Source organism: Helicoverpa armigera, chromosome 18 (genome assembly GCF_030705265.1).
Source record: "Helicoverpa armigera isolate CAAS_96S chromosome 18, ASM3070526v1, whole genome shotgun sequence".
NCBI lineage: Eukaryota > Metazoa > Arthropoda > Insecta > Lepidoptera > Noctuidae > Helicoverpa > Helicoverpa armigera.
Genome location: NC_087137.1, coordinates 4,219,327 through 4,240,289, shown reverse-complemented (window position 1 = coordinate 4,240,289; position 20,963 = coordinate 4,219,327). Strand labels below are relative to the sequence as shown.

General features: G+C 36.7%; 2 protein-coding genes across 3 annotated transcripts in view; one reads left to right on the top strand and one right to left on the bottom strand.

The window, feature by feature from the left end:
• Positions 1–4,446, bottom strand: part of LOC110375373 (histone-lysine N-methyltransferase PRDM16) — a 101,779-nt gene extending 97,333 nt beyond the window's left edge. The window contains exon 1 of one of the 2 annotated variants that reach the window (XM_049847387.2): positions 4,068–4,446. In XM_049847387.2, coding sequence (XP_049703344.2) covers positions 4,068–4,107 — 40 coding nt within the window. In that variant the 5' untranslated portion in view covers positions 4,108–4,446. The remainder of the gene's footprint in view (positions 1–4,067) is intronic. The other variant, XM_049847391.2, reaches the window with a different exon arrangement.
• A 9,621-nt stretch (positions 4,447–14,067) lies between these two features.
• Positions 14,068–20,963, top strand: part of LOC110375392 (protein gustavus) — a 50,599-nt gene continuing 43,703 nt past the window's right edge. The window contains exon 1 of the mRNA XM_021333478.3: positions 14,068–14,343. The gene's annotated coding sequence lies outside the window, so the exon portion shown is untranslated. The remainder of the gene's footprint in view (positions 14,344–20,963) is intronic.

The window sequence follows — 20,963 nt, the reverse complement described above, 5'->3', positions numbered from 1 at the left end:
GTCGTTGGCGCACAGGGCACGCTTGCTCATGTCGGCTATAGCCGACATTGGCGTTCAAAAGGTTAAAACAGAACTCACTGCGCAAACGTTTCAAATCGCGCCACTTAGACATGATAACATCTAAGACCCAGTATCGAGAAGTTAATCGTTACATGCAGAGCATCGATTGTAGAATCGAATACAAACGAATTACCCGGGGCTGGGCAATCAGCTCGCTCTCACAAAGGGCAACGGTCAGGGATCGAATTTCCCGACACTTGGAGAAGATCGTTGGCTCGGCACACGTTTACGAGCGTCGTAAAGACGTGGCCAGATATTGAACGACCACCTATATATTCTTATGTATATAATACATATATACTGTTCGTATGAAGGTGTCGGATTGAGCCGAGATTGTAATAAAACTGTTATTATTTTGATTAAAAGGGTAAATCTTGTTTGGCTTGTTGGTCTGCTGGACGACTGGTCAATGTGACGTCCTAGGATCAATTTTTAAGCTCAGTTTAATCAACCATTGTTAATTGTTATGAATATTTATAATGTTAAAGATAAAACAAATTTATTATTTTGCTGAAATCGACAATGAATCGACAAATATTCCGAATTAAACCTCATTACAGAATCAAAATTTCCCCTTTTACGACCTCTTTGACAAAAATAAGTGAGTGTACAAACCAACAGTCACTGCAGATCAGTCAGACCACCCATCAATAATTGAAACTCATCAAGCTTGTTATAACTGTGAGTTTTACAGGAGAGATAGCAGAGCCTTCCACACTTTCTATAGTCATAATAATGAGAATACCTAATGTAAGACAGAAAATCGAGGTAAGTTTCTTGCCACCAAAGAGGCAAAAGCCTAGATTTGAGGTTGCTTAGAAACTCTGTGGATAGGTATGGATATGATGATCAATTACCCGTATTGAGTATGAAGTTACTCACCCTAAGCTAGTTGTGTATAAAATCGCATACAGTAACCAAATATGAAACCTTATAACCCCAATAATAACACGACGATTAAAAAATCCAATGGATATGTAAATTCGAAACATAAATCGTGTATATTTTCATGCGTTATAAACGCGTGTAAAGTGCAAGCGTGGTGCGGATAGCGTTTCGAAACCATTCCGTTTTAATGACACGATAAAAACGCTCAGATATGGACGCCATATCAATATAATCTTTATGTTCAAACGTACAATATATCTAGCTTATGTACCGGCCTATGTACTTCAATGTTTGGACGAATATGCTAGCTGAAATACGAAACTTAGAATTTTTGTTTTGGATTATTTTAGATACCCCTTTGTTAGATTTGATTATAATAACTTCTTAACCTTATATTCGCAATAAAGTTCGTTCCAAATTCTTATAAGTAGTACATAAACTAATGATAAATAGTACGCTTTAATTAATGAATGATGAACAAACAAATAACAGAAGCCAACTCTCTATGCTGATTCAAAGTCAAAGTCAAATAATTTATTTCATTTAGCCTTATTAGGCCTTATTTAGCCTTTATAAGCACTTATGAACGTTAAAAATATAACTTAAGTTTGTTCAAATTCCTTTAAAAACTCATAAAATATTAGTGAAATACTGCCTATAAGATAGTAACTTATGCTTGCTTGTTCGCTCGCTCACTTTACCGTTATCTGTTTCCGTAGCATCGTCGTAGCAATAGATAGCTACGAAGCTCCATTATATTTTATCAGTAGCCGTTTCGTAGCAATTGTAGCCGCTTCAATGGTTTTATCATTTTATTGAACATGTCTCTTCTGAACTATAGTAAATTAAACTTTGCATAGTAGCAATAGTTAAGTGAAACTGAAAAATACAATTTCATAAATATTTAAGTATATTTAGGCTACGAGAACTGTTTGGGAGTATAGTAACGTGTTTCTTTTTTTTAGGCTAGTAAGATCAGTTTATAAAACTCAAATGGGTAAGTAAGGCTATTATTCACTTCTTTTAGTCATATCATGACCATTATCATGAAGAAGTCAAAGTACGAATCATGATTGACAACCGTCATCTACAGGTACACGAATAAGAGATATTTGTATTTATGAGGGGTAATCCAACCAATAAACCATTTTTGAGGGAGTTTTCATGAGAAACAAAATACATAGGTATTGAACTTACAGTTTCTTTAATTTACTTTTGCTTCACATAGGTACAAGATAAATAGACCAATATATTTTATAGATATAAAACCTTGGGCCAGCACTAACATACAGCTATCTACGGTTATACATTCGCTATAAACCTAATCGTAAAAACTGAAGATTGGTTGGCGGTTGTGCAACCAACAACCAATGTTTGGGAAATAGCTGTCTGAATACATTGATAACGCTCACTCAATGTTGACACTACGGAAAATATACAAACAGTAGTACTTATTCTTTTGGTAGCTATTGACGGATCTAGCAAGAGCGAGTCTATTAAGAGGTTTTAAGACAAATAGTTAAAAAAATATGTATGTGCAGAATATATTACTTATTTACGTATTTTTTATATAGGTATAATATACAGTATTCAGTTGTTTTCTTTCATTTTAATTTCTGTTTCCATTGCCCTTTACACACTGTCTATGCTATTTCATTAGAATAAGTATTACCTTTGTAATATCTTTCTTTCCTGTCTTCTTTCTTTATTGTGTGTGTACAAAAATTGGGTGTGGATGACATGGACGGCGTACGCCTACAACAAAGACTAGTGGGATCGTTCGAAGGATAAGGTGGTGTGGAGACGAAGTGAGGAGGCCTTTATCCAGCAGTGGGATCACACATGTTTTAAGTACCTAAGGGGTACTGTTTTATAAAAGGTAAAGTGAAGATACCTACATTTCCTGATATCAAAATTGTATAACAAACAATATTTAATTCTGCTCGCTACCTTATTAGATAAATTATTACTAATTAATTACCTTAGCAAATGCTTTTTCATTTATAATTAAGTAAGAAAATGCTACCGTTCTTTGATATTATTGTTTGTGGTAGAAATCTTTCCTATGTGAAAATGTTTAAGCCTTCAGTTGAAACATACCTATATCTACTTCTAATATTTTGAAGCGTATTTCGAAGGAATTATTTGAAGACTTGCGTTTTTTATCAAATTTTTCATTTTGGATTATCTTAAATATCGGAAACCTTATTTCCAACCAAACAAAGTTCAATTTTGACTGTGAATTCTTTGAATTCTTCAATAAGTATCCAGTACTTAAACTCTATATTTATCATTCATCCACCTAGATTAAAATTCCTCTATACAAACAACAGATCAGGCTAACTACTAAATCACCTTTCAAAACCCATTTCTCTTCAAATAAGTATAAATAAACATGTCCAACTGGCGTGTACCTAAGTTGTGAAAACAAAAGAGTTTTCAGCAAACATCTTAGATTGGCTGCGAGTGGTACACATCTGTGGAGTAGCACCTGACTCATCTGGCGCGAACAATAACATGCACCTAGTTGCATCTAGTGCTGACTAACTCTGTTATCGCTCTAATGGCTATAGACTTCATTCCTGACTTTCTTTTGTTTAGTTTATTCTTCAAGTCTAGATAAATGTAGATTAATTAATGCTATAGACAAGTAATGATAAAATTACTTCATAATCATAAAATGTCTTTGTCATAAGTCATAATAAATATTACCGCCAAATATAAAACTGTACCTAAAAAACAAAAGATTATCATCACGCTTGTTGTATATAAACAAGTAAATAATGAAAAGCCTCCGTGCTCATCCAATGACAAATGACAATGGAGGGTACATCCCTCCAAACACCACGCATTGCATTGTAAGCTCTACGGTACTATAATAGAGCATGAAATTGTATGGCGGCGCGCGGAGGATGTCCCTCGCTATCTTGTCTGGCGGGGGAGGCGCCGACCAATCGGCAGCCGCGCTCAGCGCATCACTGTCCTTATCTGTACATACCTACTGCGCATCCTCCAACCTATGTACCAGTATATAAATATACTGAACGTGACACCAATATCAAACACATTTTCCGTGAAAGTAAAGACAACTTTAAAAGTTGACTAGAATGCTAACTCACCTTGCGCGTGGAGGCGCCTCGCCACCGCTTTGGACCGCATCGCCACCGCAGTGACAGCACAGGACACTCTCCTCAATAATTAACCGGCGATCGATGACACACTACAATGTAATTGGAAAAGTTTTTCTAAAATGGTACGGGAAAACGTGTTGAATAGCGCGCGCGCTCGCTCGGAGAGGATCGGCAGTGGCGCGCGGGCGGGCGCCGGGAGCGTACGTCAGCGGTCCTGCAGGATGCTAAGGGTAAGGTGCGGTTTGCGGCGCGAGGAGCGCGGCGTATCACGCGAGCGGTCGGCGGGACACTGCGTTCACGTGCTCTACCGCACCGCGACCGCGGGGAAAGCGATTTTCACGCGGGAAACGATAGTGACCGGCCGCGCTGTCTCGGCGCGAGCCGCGGCTAACCACCTACTGTCACCCGGCTCGGCGCGGCCCTTACGCGACAACACCCACGGCCTCGCCGCCTACGCCTCCTTGCCGAGCCTTCATGCTTCACCAATTAACTAACACTTTATACCGGCGTATTTACACAAACTATCACCGCAGTTCAGCTGAAACTGAAACGCAACATCAATCGACCGTCAATTACGTATTCCCTAATCTTTCCACCCTTGTTCCACGAAATAACAAAACTTTCTGCTCGTAGTAGCAAATGCGAGCTTCGGAAGATTCAAAAGTTTACTTAGTCGAAGTTACGAAACACAATGGTGGAACATTATGTAATGTTTTGATTAAATCTAAGTTTAGTCACTAAGGGGAGCGTGTTGTAAGGCTTCCTTATAATTTTCTTTTGAAACAGTTACATCTGTTAAATATTTTGTTTTGCTGAATAATTTAAGCGAACATAATGCGTTTATTAATTTCTGATGAAGCGTAACTGCTGAAGAATTCTTCTAAAAAGGTTTAAAATTATTAAGTAACTTGACGTAATAAGCCAAATTATTGTTTTTTTACAGGTGCTGACCAGTAACCCTTATTTCCTTTTTAAAATAAAATTGATTTTAGTAGTAGTTTGGTAATATCCTGAAACTTTATGGAAAAATAAAAATGAAAAATGACTTTCATACCTGATTGATTGCATTTTTGATTACCTAAATGATTAGTGACTAGTGCTTACCAAAGTCTAAATTAGAGATGCTTAAGTAGATACTGATAAAGAGTCAAAATTTGAGGCTTTTGCCACTTTCTAGAAAGCCTGATAAGTATGCACATACTGATCAAATTCCAACTGGAAAATTCAAATAATGCTTACTTGTTTTCACCCAAAATAGGCTATAACAACGTTATGCCCAGCCATCGGTATTAACTTTACGATTAAGTAGATAATCATATTCATTAACCTAAAACTACCTTTCCTAATTAACACGCCTACATATCGACGTAGTTCGACGAGTCAAGCTGTATGTCTGAACTCTGAACTATCGTCGGACAGTGGGGGAAGCCTCATCCTATCCTCCCCTCCCCTCCCCTATCCCCCTAGCTCTCCCGAGTGTAGCAGACATACGAGTTAGCTACTAGCTAGTAGTTAGCACCTAGGTATGGCCGTGGTTGTAAGTACCTTGGTATAGTGTACATGACATGATTTTAGGGGTAGGTACGTCTGAGTATTTTGGTTGGTTCTAGAGATTATGCTTTCTGTAAATCATATTATCACATATAATACTAATAACGAAGGTGAAGGTAAGACTGTACCTGTGGTTTTTATTAAACTTAGCAATAATGTAGCCTATAGGTACATCTGAATAAGGTACAGGGTTCTTTTTTTATGCGGGTGCCGGAAGTAGTCCCCATAGGAAGCAGATGAAATTGCTGACAAAAGATAATGCTACAAAAAAAATAACAGCGGCGACCGTTACGTCTTAGGCTGGCTCTAGCAGTCATTCTTTCATATCGGTAATAGCTAGTCGGACTGACTCTTATTTCTGATCTACAGTCACATCGCAAATAATCGCGAAGGAAATACGTGAACCTATATCAATAAAATGATCTAGAGATTGAATGTTAGTTATTAGCCAAATAAGCAGATATCTTATTTTAATTAGCAGTAGGTAATCTTTTTTTACTGTAATTCTGAAACTTCGTTGTGACGATTGGAAAATCCATCGCAACTAATTCATTGAAATTATCATTCCAGTTCATAACAAGTATGATAAAAATAATGAATGGTATTTTGGATAAGCGTTGAACCTATCTATACCTATACTTTGCATTAATAGTAGTTTGCAAATTATCATTTAAATGAAATGAAATTGTATGTGAATGAAAAGTAGATTTTTATAAGTGCTTATAGGTCGTTAGTAGGAGATTGAAATGTAACAATCATCTTCTGCGCGGTATGTTGGGGTCGGCTGCCAGTCCAACTAGATGCAGCTGAAAACAGTGTTTTACATGAAGCGACTGCCTTTCTTACCTTCTCAACCCATAAGAACTTCCTTGGTAAGACTGGTTGTCACATTATAGATCCTAACCACCCGTAACGACTGCCAAAAATATTGAAATGACACGGAGGAGCTCTTCATGACAAGATGGGTGACCATCCACGGACCAACCGCGCTATGCGTTTCACTTCAATTGGTCTGCATAACATCATCCTCATCCTCCGAGCCTTTTCCCCAACTATGTTGGGGTCGGCTTCCAGTCTAACCGGATTCAGCTGAGTACCAGTGCTTTACAAGGAGCGACTGCCTATCTGACCTCCTCAGCCCAGTTTCCCGGGCAACCCGATACTCCTTGGTTAGACTGGTGTCAGACTTACTGGCTTCTGACTACCCATAACGACTGACTACTAACTAACGACCTACAGTTTAACGTGCCATCCGAAACAATTGGTCTGCATAACGTCTGCATAAAACTCAACATACATAGGTCCTTATCTGACAGGCAGGTACTTAATTAATGATACACATCGTTAATTGGCTTTATTGGTGGTAACATTACGTTTTCCAGGAAATTGATTAAATTCTACATAATCTGAGATTATCTACGGCTTTGAGGAAAATCTTCGATTTTTTATTGATTAAAAAACCAACTTTGGACCTTGTTTAGTACTTAAAAATGTAAAATCATCGTGACCCAAGATAGTTAATCGTAATCGTTACGTCAGTATAGAGTACCTATGTAAAAATACAGTTCATACATAAGTAAGTATCATAAGTTTCTACAGTCCCTTTGAACCATCAGTTTATCGTATACTTACTAGCTTCACCTACATTCGGAGAGATCTTCCTAGATCAGGATAAAAAATAGCCTGTGTGTTATGCCGATATATTTTACTGACAAAGTTTATCAAAATCGATTCCACGCCGGAAATTGACGATTTAAAGCGTGATTGAAATTATCTACAAGTAAATAGGTATTTCAGTGCACAAAAAGCACCACCAGGATGAAATACAAAATTACTATCAGAAACATCACAAATTAGGTATATCTACTAAGCCTGTAAGAAAACCTCTAAACCATTATGAAAGCACCCCAAACATTTCTATTACGGCTGCGTGTCACCAGTTATCTAAGCAGACATCTATAATAACTCCACCTGCACACAAACCATAACCAAGCCTGATAGGCACGAGTCTGAAGAACTTCGAGGACGCAGGCATCCCCCCACTGGGGTGAGGGGGAGATTGGGGGAAAAGGGGGGTAGAAGCCGTAAATATGATTATCAGCGGGGGAGGCGACGCGGACTAATCATATTCTCCGCAATTTACATAAATATTAGCGTGTTCCGTGTCACACGAGTAGCCGTGAGGGCTGTCCGGTTGTGCGCAAGGATAGGCGCAAACACAAAGGAATTAATAATAAACAAAGAAGAAGGAGCCTAAAATATGGTTTTCGTAGTCAGTTATTTCAGACCCAGAAGCTACTTATTTGAAGCAGGAGTCAGTGACAACATAGACGGAAAGAATTGTAAGAGCAACAATTAAGAGCGTGTACGCTCGGCGCGCGATGTCAACTTTAGGTAATTCAACGCAAAAAACCACGCAGACTAGCGTCGCGGCTGTGTGCGTGCCTATCATACTTCACGTATAGTCACACAAACCATTTTGATCCTTTCGAGTGAAATTGGTAGAACAAAAAATATATTATTTAGTAAATAGTTAATAGCGGGAAAATAGTGTAAGTCTATGGATGTCTAAAATATAAAAGCATGAAAATAAGTCGTTAATACTTACACTCTTTTGCAAAAAAATCGGGCACCTATGAAAACCTTGGTTTTGAGGACTTTCTGTTTATATTACATACAATTTTCAACAGTACTAAATAGTCGACTGATGTTTAATGACAATGTTAAGAGTTTCTGTATTTTAACCGATTTCAAAAAAAGAAAGGAGGAGGTTTCAATTAGATTGTTTTGTGATTGTTCTCAATTTGATTGTTCTCGATTTCTCAAAGACGCCTGGACCGATTTGAAAAATTGATTGTTTATATGAATGGTCCAGTCCAACCAGACCGAAAAATTGTGGTCAAATAACAACAATTGCCGGAAAGCCAAATATTGGTGAAGAGCTTGGGTTTACCATTGCAAATAAAGTTTTAAGTTATCTATCCTATATGCTTCAAAAGTTATTCGAGATCAAAAGTCAAAATTTGGGTACATCCAAAATGAAAAAAAAAAATTATAGCTCGATTGGTAACAGACATCTGCAATAAGTGATTTCTAGCCTAAGGAGTCCGCCATATTGGATTTAGACTCGCGACACATTTTTTTTCGAGTTATTCATAGCAAGCCCTTTCATTTGATACCCATATCGTAAAAACATTTTTTTCTCCATCTTGGGTATACCGCCATATTGGATATAGAATCATACATTGTCATTAAAACTGAACATTCAAACAAAATTTCAACTCAATCGATAAAAAAAATATGCTTCAAAATTGAGCTTTAAATAAAATAGTAATGTATCAAGATTTGTTGGTCGCGCTTGAAATGTACTCTATTCTCGGTATCCACGGCAGAGGTTATTCACCCTACGCGATGTGACGGAGCGACACGTCCTCTCTCTTGGAAGCCTTGCGGCGGTCTGGTTTGAGTTGACTCGCGTGCAGCGTTTTATAGTAGTTTTTAAATAATTTATAAAAAAATAAAAACGAGAGATTAAATTATAATATAAAGTTTATGTTTTAAAGAAAGAGTTATATTACTATAGTAAATAATTGTTATATTAAATTAAGTAAGATAGATAGGTAAAAAAAGCATTTGAAATTCACAATTTTTCACATTGTTAAAATATTTTTTTCTGAAAGATAGAGACCTAAATCAAAAAATGTTTTCAACTAACTATAGGCATGGGGATTTCGTCTATGAGTAAAAAAATAAATATGATTAGATTTGCCACTGTTTTCACATGAATTTAAGCTTCGAAATAGACGCTGAACGGGAATTTTATAAAACATCTGTTACGTTATAGGGGTTTTAAGTATTTAAACTGCACAAATTGAAATTTATGTTCAATTAACTATATAGACAGTGAAATTACCTTGCGTTATTAAAAAATAACATAGTTATAGGATAAGTAGTTACTGAGAAACAGTGGTTTGAAAAGTACCATTTTAGGCCAAATGGCGCGCGGTTGACGTACACGCTCTTAAGCATGCAAGTGCATTTTATTACGATTAACTTCCTAAACAAACTTAATCTGCAGCATGTGCCCAAGCACCGGCTGACAAAAAGTTCTGGAACGAAATTGCTGAGCCTACTTGAAAGGACAGCCGTGGATGTGAAATTCTTGAAACAAATGACAACGCCAGGCCAGCACAACCCTGAACAGTCATTAGGAGCGTCGGCCACCTACCTTTTAATGATACCGTAAGGTCGATGTTAGATACGTAACTCAGAGGTCGCTTTGTCTTTTTTATGAATGATTAATGTTTATTAATGTTTACGCCGCGACGCCATGCATATTCAAAAGAATAACCGCTTAGGATCTGTTTGATAAACGTAAACATAGCAAGGAATTGTGTCATGTTAGTGGTGGGGTGGGTGAATTTTCTTTCTTCCCTCCACTTTGATATTAAGGAAATTATAAAAATTAAAATGCATTTTGCATTCTACATGAAACGCCAGTGTTTTTTTCTTGCCAAGAGACTTGCACTATGGTCTATGCTCTGTTTAATGTTTTGAAATTCTATCGTAATTTCTCTTCTGTTGATTTAAGAATGTTTTTTTTCATATATCATGTAAGTCCCTCCTGCCTACTTGAATTGACATAGTTGTACATGTAGTTTTAAACAAATTACCTTAGTAGGTAATATTAATTAAATCATAAGTACGGAGCCACAAACAACAATCCGTCCTGAAATATCGTTGACATAAAACTCTTTTCTGTTTTCTATTTACGAGTAGGTACTTCTCGGCCAGATCTTTTCTGTTTCTAGTTAAGCTTTTCTCTGATAGACCTTTCCTGTTCAACTTATCAAACAAATAAGTTCATAAATTCATTACAATTGTTTGTTTCCTCAACTTGCGCAATTTCTATCCTCAGAAGCCTTAGCGATATTAAACCCTTTCAATTTCTTATTACTTAGGAAGAGTTAAATTAATCGAGTCAATAATAATTCATACGAAATGTTTTGCAAATCTCGAATTCTTATATCAATAAAACGACACACGTGTAAGTCAACAAAGCATTCCATTAAGTATTTCCTATTCTCATACAAAATAATACCATCAAACGAAATTCCATGAACAAGCTCGAGATTTGATAGCGACAAATTCAATCCCGCAATTCAGCCCTCGTGAACAAAAATAAATTATTAATTACTACACCTTAAGAACAGATTTTACCCTTCCCGTAAATTAAGGGGGCCAGATGTTAACAGACTCGAAACAAACCCCAAATATCTTGTTAAGCCACCCACTGAGTGTCACCGCGGACATAGGTAGCTAAAACACATTAAATCATGGAAGTACAAGATGACACCTAATGGTGAACTCGGAAGATTGCATTTGCAAGATCACGGCTGGTGTATTTGACTTTATTGAGTCGAGAGCAATTCTTCCTTATATTATATCGTACGAAGATGTGCTTTCAAGCACGTAAAGTCACCTGGTATGATTCGGTCTCTGCCATTCTCCACCTTAAAATTAGTACGATACGGTTGGTAACTGCTTGAGGGCCAACGGTGCTTAAGGTCGTTTTCTTGTAGGGAGCATGTGATATGATATCAAGGCGAGACAGAAAGGGACAGTAGAGCGCAGGCTCCTCGGCAGACGTCGCGGTTGCCATGGCAACACATCGATTTGCACCCACCCCCGGCCGCTCCCGCCAGCCTCCGCTCGTATCCAGGTCATCCAAGACCATCAGAGCCGATGTTTGTTAACATTTAATTAGCTTGTTATGACGCCCTGTATGTATGCTACATGTATGCGCTTTCACAAACTAATAAGTCACTTCAGTCTAGCTTTCTACATAGCATTACAAACTGGAACATTAGAAACATAATATCTAGATTAAAATAAAAGTCAGACATCAAAGATATTTAATACATACGTGCCTTTAATTACATATATGAAATCCACAACAGCTCCAATACACAAAAAAACTTCTTTAAAAGAAATGGGTACTTAAGCATTAACTATTTTGTAAGCTTGGCATATGGCTACTAACACACAGCCCGACTGAACAGTAGATGAATACAAAACATTACGGCTAATTGAATGTTAAAAACCCCAAGTAAATAATACACGAACGATACCAATCACATAACCGTGATTAGGTGCTCCAACAATATATATTCCTTTACAACATATTTACCTTACCTTTGATGTTCCTAAGAAAAGTCGACCCAATTCTTATCTCAAAGACACGTTAAGCCTCTGAGCCTCGTCAAAGGTAAGAGGCTGGACCTAATAGGGCTACTCGAGGCACGAGGCTGCCTCCCGAGGCCTTTCCTCCTTTGACGTGCCGACAAAATGAAGGCAATTTAAAAAGGCGAAACGACACGGGGATTTTGGCTGTAACCTACTTCGCTTATGGAGTTGTAGACTGTAAGATATAGGTACTTTTAAGAAATCTTTATTTTTCTTAGTCTCTTTGATGATTTCATGTTACCAACTGATTGTTCAATATCTGTTTATGGCTAGAAAGCATGTCACTTGAGATGATGTTAGGCACAGAAGTATGGAAAAGGAAGACGCGCTGTGCCGAGCTGGCAAATATAAATTCAATAAAGACAGGAGGAAGATGATGATTTTTTAAATACTTACCAATTACTGGTACAAAGAGTTTTCACATGCTTAAGCACTTCACTGGTCACGATTCAGACACAATAGTTAAACAATCGGTATGTATCACATAATATGACTCATGCACGGGACAGAGCCTTATCATTCTACTAGCCTTTTCTAATGCAGGGAAGGAATTAGCGTTAATCACTAAGCTTGCGAGCTGGATGCGAGAAGCCGAAAATCGATCTCAGTGGCGTGCACTTGGAGAGGCCTATGTCCAGCAGTGGACTGCGATAGGCTGATGATGATGATGATGATGACTAAGCTCGCTAGGAAAGCGAAAGGATGTCTTAAGGATTCAGATACAGCAATATTTATTTTACCACCTTACAGTTTTCAGTGGCAAGCATAGTTGTCTGTAATCAATGCGAATAATATAAGCCCAAACACGAGACAGTTGATAAGTACATACCGTTGCAGTGTTCCCTCGACTTTCTGTCGTCTCCATCATCAAGTCATGTCTAAAACTTCATTCGTTATGTATTTGAGGGATAGATTTATATGTATAGCTTATATTTACCAATTCCCAGGAAACCTAACATAAAAATAAGTACGACGCAGTCATTTCGCATAACTGTATAAGCATTAAGCTTAGGATATTGCAATAGGGTCAGATTTCTAAATCTGTCAATAACGAGTGTGGAGAATGGGCGCGTCGCCTTTACGACCTGTCTCTTAGATTCTCAGCCTAACATAATACACCGTGAAATAGAGTTCACCTTATTGTTTTATTATTGACTGCGTTTTATCTCAGGAAGTCGTAAATTCATTGCTGAAATGGAGACACAGTTAATCATCGTTTTCGATGTCAGGATATTGTTTGAAACACCGTTAGGAACATAGGTATCAATGTACTTACTTATATGATGTCCCATTATGTATGTGAAGTATTCTTGACCTGTTATCGATACATAGTAACAGTTAAAGCAGCGTTTAACACGTTGAATCCATCCATTGCCGCTGGTTTCTAGCAAAACCTCTTCCTCCATAGCTTTATGGCGAGGCGAGGTTAGGAATATATTAACGATGACGAAAAAATATTCAGAAACTGTCAGTCCCAACAGATTTTCATAATTAGTTTCTTGTGAATCTGAAAATAAATTGCATTTCATTTTTGAAGACAAAAGTAAGGATTGAGAACAGTGACATCTAGACACAACTGCTCCTACAAATATGAACTCAACACCGTTGAAATGATAAACAAAAGATAAACATTACCACCCCATAAAATAAGAATCAAATCTTTCTGATAAATGCGACATCTAGCGCCAAAACTCAAAATCACTGAGGGCACAAAATGTTTCATTTAATTTTACCTAGATGTCGCTATAAAATCTGTTGCACCGACTAGTGATGGCAAAACTATTTAGTCGATTTGTTTCCCTGTTGATCACTAATCGACTTCAGAAATGTTTAGACGACTTAGGAAAGTCTATGCTGCCCCGGCAACCGTATCTATTACAAAAATCGGCACACGTATTAATTTTGAAACAAAATCTTGTGTCAATAAGGATACAGATAGGTACAGCTTTAATGCCTGTCACTCAAAACTTTGCGGAATACTCGAATTGACATAATTTATTAGATAAACATTACACAAACACTTTGGTTTTATTTAATATTAATGCATTTTTCGATGCATGCTAAGCAAATCAAAAATGTTAAATGTAAAAACATTATTGCGATCTATTTTTCTTAGTCAGTTTTCTATCATGGTGAAAACAAGAGTGCAGCCCTATTATTGACGTTAAAAATAATACTTGACTGCTTTACCGACAGTGCACAAGAGACGCATGCGCGTCGTGCGTTTTGTTTTTTTCTCTTTTTCTATTGGTTTGTTTTGTGATTTGTGTCATGTCCCGAACCCTAGCTTGTATTTTCCATAGCTTGTGTATTTTATGTTATTCAAATTAATTACGATTATTTTAAAAGTTTGATGGTAGAATTAGTAATTAAACTATTTATAGTATTGTGATGATAAGTGCTGTGAATAAATATAGTATTCAGCGCTGGGAAACTAAAGCGGCACCGTGGAGTCACGAAAACGAAGGTAAAAAATGTTTTCATTGTTTCTAGCGACGCTTGGCTGGGAAAGAAAAAACGGAAATCGATGCCACAGCTGCATACGAGCTTCAAATTTACAGTTGCAATGGGAGACTGACTGTAAATTTTAACGTGGTGCTTGGGTACTTTAGTTTACTATAAAGTTTAAAGCTGTTCTCCTACGCTGGCCACATGGGTCGATAATCATTAAACGTAACCTGTCGGCTTCAATTAGGTATTTCGAAGCTTGTAGAGACTAAATGCGCCTACATTTGCGTGAATTTATAATGAAGGGAATATTTGAGACTGCATGTAATGTGGTACTTATGTACGTAAATGTGTATGTTTGGAAACAGCTGTATAATAAACTAAAGTAAACAGGCATCACTCGCGCCATTCGAGCTTCTTAAACACTTATTCATTGTTCTTATTAAATTGAGTTTTCTTCAGATTAACAAGTGTGACTATATCTACACTGAAATATAATTTTTATGTTCATTGTTTTTTTTTTCTTGCCATATTTAGCATTTTTTCGACACAGATGAGTTTTCGAGTCTTTATGCACATTACTTAACAAAGTAAAGTTAAATAACTTAACAAAGCAAATGATGATCAACAATCATAAACTAGAACTAACTCAGAAAACAGACAGACAAACAAACTCTCTTCTTATATTTCTCAGAGAACATCGCTTATAACCAGCTACAACTCACCCTATCCAACTAACACCCACCCTTAATTTAAACCCCTTCATTCATTCATAAATTTATTTAGAGAAAATCCTTTTTTGTATAGTTTGTAAGTACTAACTACAAAAATAAAAAGTAAAACGTAATATTCAAAAATTATTACAAACTTGTCCCCTTGTGAAAATTGTGGAGGTACCCACAGCTATAAACTACCTTCTTTATAAATTAGTAAAACACCCAAAAGCAGTCAAATAGTTATTTTAGAATAACATCACACCTCGCACACTATACAAACTACCTTATTTAACTAAAACGTAACCACACTCTTGCAGGAAACTATAGCACTATTAAATATAGTCATACTATACCCGGGTATTCCCTCTGAGTAAGCTCACAGACTTAGTTTTATTATCTTTACGTTTAAATCTGTGCCACACCTATTGACTCACGTGAACTTTGAATCTCTTCCATCTCATTCTTAGGTGTAAAGATTACTGATAAATGGAATTATTCATATTAGTTGGTATTGTGAATGCATGCGAGGTAAATACTATATATTTCCGTTCTGCAGCCTCTATGTATGCATATTATAACTAAACAGTAAGACAACTTCTGTGAACCAGCCTAATGGCAAAGTCTTCCAAATTTTATTTTGTACAAACTAAATCTTGTTTTCCTTTTTATTTCAGGTAATATCTCAAATATAAGCCTCTTTACCTCCTAAATATTTAATGGAATATGGTAAGTAGTAGCTGTTAAATATTTATGAATTACTTTACACAAAATTCTGGAATTCTGGCTGGTTTTCGTTCCAATTTCAGATTGTAGCTTTACAGACATTTTTTTCTGTATTTTTATTTCCACTATGCAACAGAGAAATTGAAATCATTATCTGTATTTCATTAAGTGGGCAATAATTCTTATAATGTTGATTGATTAATTCTTTGTCTGGTACTAAGTACCTTAGAAAAGATACATACGTTATATAAAAAAATCCACCAAAAAAGGATTTAGATGATAAAATTATTTTGTTACTTATAATCTGAGATCAAAGAAATCTTATAATGTTAATTTTAGTCTAGCTAGAACATATAAAAGGTTAAGTCAAATACCTGCTCTGCATTTCATACCTAGTTCTTAGTCATTGAAAGCATTTTAAGCTTTTTATCTGTCTTAATTTTGTCAATTTTTTCCACTTAGCTAGTCTCCTAACAATATTGCGTGGTTCTAAAATAAAATCTAGATGTTATATCAAATACATGAAACGTCTTTCGAGAAATCATATTCTTGAGTGAGAGGTCTTTTTCTTTATCTTAGTTCCAAGAGTCCCTTGGAGACGATAGTTTCCAATAAAATGCTAATGAAATCCAATCACGCTCTGAGAGGTTTTTAATTGCGTGATATTAAAATGACTACGGCGAATCTATTGCTACTCTAGCCACTTTAGAAATCAATTAATGTTGTTATTTACATTCTATTTTACGACTAAGAAGATCACAAAATCTAAAGGCATTCATTTATTTCAACAACCAAAACATGGCAGTTGCAGTTCGGCAGTAACTCATAAAGACATTCTCCAAATGTTGCCTAAATGTGTACATATAGAATAAACGTTTATTATATTCAGCAGTCTACCTGAACCGCGGCGGTCCGCACCGCTCCGGGAGCGACTCAGCAAAAAAGTAAAAAGATAATTTTTCGTAGAGTCGGGCCACGGACGAGAAAGAACAAAGGTTTTACGCTCTTACCTAGTTATAGCTAGTTATACGGGCTCCCCGCAGGTGTAACTTGTTATCTTTTACCGAGAATTCCTTTATTTTATTTTTCTCGAGGATCACGAGAGAAAATGTCTATGGTGTAAAAGTATCGTCGTAAAGTGTTTCGTGTTTAGACGGCTGTTACACGTTATCATTGCAACACCGCTCACACCGGAATCTCATACGTTATTCAAATTAAGTAAAGGCTCACCTCCCCTACAATGGAAGAGGCCAAACGAGATTTGAAATTGCCCAAATATGGATGCATTAATTCTGTATAAGGCTCATGAGCAGCGCTGAGTGACGTTGGTTCTTTTATCGGTGGTAATTTTCGTGTTTCGTTATGCATGCAATGCAGGTACGATAACATGCGAAGTGAATTCATCCAAATGTTGGTAGTGAACATGAGGCTGCGGCTAACATCATCGTGAAGTCGTTAGTTATTAGCAACGCTCAATGTTCATCCGGCTTCGATAAGACCAGTCGTCACGTAAGCGGGTTTCGATGGTAAAAAACCTGCCTGGTGGCATTCACCCGACGCCCTTGAACTGCTCGCCGGTTCACCACTCAGCTGGTCCGAGCTGTTCTAAGCCTTGAGTTTGTCTAGGCCGTTCACCCAAGTCCTGAAATAACCACTTGAACAATTGTCCACTAAAATAATTGCGTACCCAACAGAATAGTAGAGTGACACGACGTGACGATGACCCCGTTCTATTTATACTGCTTAGGTACATTCCGAACATTAACTTTATTATCCCACTCTCGAGATGGTACCTACTCCCTAAGTTTTACGGTAAACATGTTACTGGTCATAACTTTTAGCCGGTTTATACACGGAAGATTGGCGGCGAAGATATTCAATATTTACTACAAACAACTATAAAACTACTTGACATTTAAGTAGGTAATATAAACATAAATTAACTACAAATTGATCAAGTATTATGTTCATTAATGCGTGGAATCCAGCAACCACATAATTACACATTTGTTAATGAGTAGTTTTGTCAGTAAGTTTTACAACTTGTTCAGTTTCTACAGAGTATCGTAATTGCAACTTGACATTAATTATATAACATTGGTATTATCATATTTAACTATGTTTTCAATTTGAATATGAATAGTTTTATTACTTCTGTTATGTACGCAATGACAACATCTGTATCTGTGGCAGTAACGCGAGAAAAACCTATTGTTTCTGAGTGCGGCCAGCTGGTGTTTAATATCTCGGTTTATTAATCATACAACCAACGCTGACAAGACAGATTATTAATGACTAATTATAACAATGAGTGGTGAACAATAACTCCACTGAGGTGTAGATATTTAATAAGATTCCGCAACACGATTTCTACAAGCATTAAGCCTATCACGTTGCCGTTTGGACGAAGATTAATCGTTGCCCAACGCCATGTTCCACCTGGGCATGATTTGTTCTATACTAAGGTCGCATTTTGTAAGGAACTAATTTCATGCATTAAAAACAACAATATCACTTTCCAATTCAATTCCCAAATTAATTTTACGGCTGTAAAAGTTTCAAAAGTTTTCCTTCTTAGTTGCAACTCATGATGAAGATGATCGTGCAGTCGTTTTACAGAATAATCTTCAGGGTTGTATAGACATTCTTAATGCTTACAGTATCTCGGCGACGTCAGTACGTATTCTCGTCTGCAGTTACGCCATCTACTTACCGCAACCTTGTTGTTCTAGCGCCCATTTGTTTGACGTGTATGGATATAATTTGCTATTTGTGTAGGAACCCTGAGTGGGTCGTAATATTGCATTGTTACTACCGAACCCATTAACAACGCCAACTGTCTGGACGCTATGTACTTAATTATGATCTGCGCACGACTGCTTCTTATGATATCGTCAGAGCGACATTAACTGCTATTGCCACTGGCTATCTCTCTTACAGCTTACCGTATTCAATATACTTTAATGTTTCATCCAACTATCGTTAAAGGAGACGCAAGTGGCAGCTACCATAATGGGTAATATAGCACTCTGGCTCGATTGAGTGCCTTAATAAAAACTTTTATAACGTTATTTAATTAAATCCCCAATTTAACGTAGCGGCAAATTCGTATTAGAGTGGGAACTGAAATGCAAAGCGAAGGCGACAGAACAAGAATGTGAATCCTCTACAATCTGCTCACGTACGGTGCTGTCAACTTTCGCAATGCTACCTCGCGACACTCAAACGGTAAGGAGACTTGAAGGCTAAATAACAGTCGAGGTTGTGAAGCTGCCTACGTGACGTATCTTCATACATTTTCACGTACATTTTCTTTATCAAATTGTTGTTATACCGTTTTAATCTATAAAAATATATTACTATCATAACGTAAGCTCGCAAATGGACAACATAAAAATCTAATTATTTTAATTTAGTTAAAAGTCGCTGAAAGCCTCTGGCTCGACTTAGGTCAGTAAAGTCTAACAATTCGTAAAGAAATAACCGTTTCAGATAAATTATTTTGTTACCATTGCCATGTTAATTTTTATCTAAGGTTAAAGCTGTGATTAAGCAGTCATTAGCAGTTGGATTGGGTAACAGTGCAGAGGGAACGCAATCAAGGTTTCACAGGTCAACGTGTCCTCAGCAGGCATCCTTACTTTAGCCGAGCCGTTCACTTCGTACAAAATTTCACCTTGTGTCAACTGCATTGTGTATTTCATCAACGTTCACATCGTGCGAAAGGTCAACAACGCGGTTATACCATATGTCATATTGTATCCGCCGCTGCCTCCTGCGTTTACGTGAAAGCCACGCTTTCTACGACATTTTGTTGATGTGTTCGCTTTATAAACCAGATCGACAACTGCTGTTCTGAATTTCGTATTGCATCGTCTTTGTGTGCCATCAGGTCTCTTATCAAATTGCTTGGTATTTTTGTTACACAACCATGCACTGTATGTATATTCTGTGTGTAACCAAAAACTTTATATTTTCATTTATATTTCGCGAAGTCAAACGAAACTCGTGCAAAACAAGTATGGAACAGTAAACAAGTTTTGTACATCGTGTAGTTCCTGTCTTGTATGTTAGATGTGCGTTTCTTTCCCATGAAAGTAAGAAAAGTTTCACGTTCAAAGCTATTCTTATCTTGTCGTTGCAAAAATAACTTTCCTTTTTTCTTTTCTTGACAACGAAAATCTAGGATGTTCAAGAATCGGTCCATAGAATTACTTTTAAAGTCCCTTATTTAGGCTTTTGTATAATATATTATAGCAATTACATTATTTTTAGAAAGTGCTTATAAGCGATGAGCTACGTTGCCATCATCAGAATCGGACAATGCGAGCTCTACTTTTATTTAACCCTCCGCATCAAAAAATCAATACGCGTTCCCGAAATCTCTGCACCCCAAAGGACCAACGCTGCGTTTATTTCCAAGCGTCGCTAGTAGACGGAACGACACTATTCTCCAAAATTATCAAAAGTAAGTGTTTCTTTATCACGACCTCATTAGAGTTGAGTGACAGATAATGTTGGGTGCGTCGTGGGAAATAACATCAGTACAAATTAAACACACACTTCACTGCTAGATAAAACTACTTTGATATGTAGTTCATTCAGATCGAATGTGAAGGTTTTTTGTTATTTTCGTACTAAAAAGTTTGGTTATGAATACAAAAATTGGGAATTCGGCACGTGATAAATCGTTCGAAGAAAACTTTCAAAATATTTATACTAAAGGAAGAGAAGACAATAAAGGCTGCCTACTCTCGCAGTTTCGCAAAACTAAGCGTAACTAAATTTTTCGCCAACATTTTCCTCCATTCGCTTGCATCACCGTAAACATTTGAGGAAAATATCACCAATTTTGGTTGAGACCTCAGTCCAATTTAAAACGTAGGTAATAAAAATAAGTACCGTAGTTTATAGTATTGACTTCTAATTAAAGTGAACTGTAAATATTTATTGGGTTAGTAATCTATTCATTTGGAATCTTAAAGAGTGCTTAAATATTTCAATTTTAAAAACATTCCTGTAGGTACTCAGAACTATAATAATTTGTTACCTAGATGTTAACTCAAGTGACAGCTCGCTTGCTCATCGCTTATAAGTAGCAGAGCTGTCAATTACTTTGTCCTAAACAATGGGAAATAATTTATCATTACCTACTTGATGATATTATATAATACTACAGGTGTTATTAAATATTATTTTA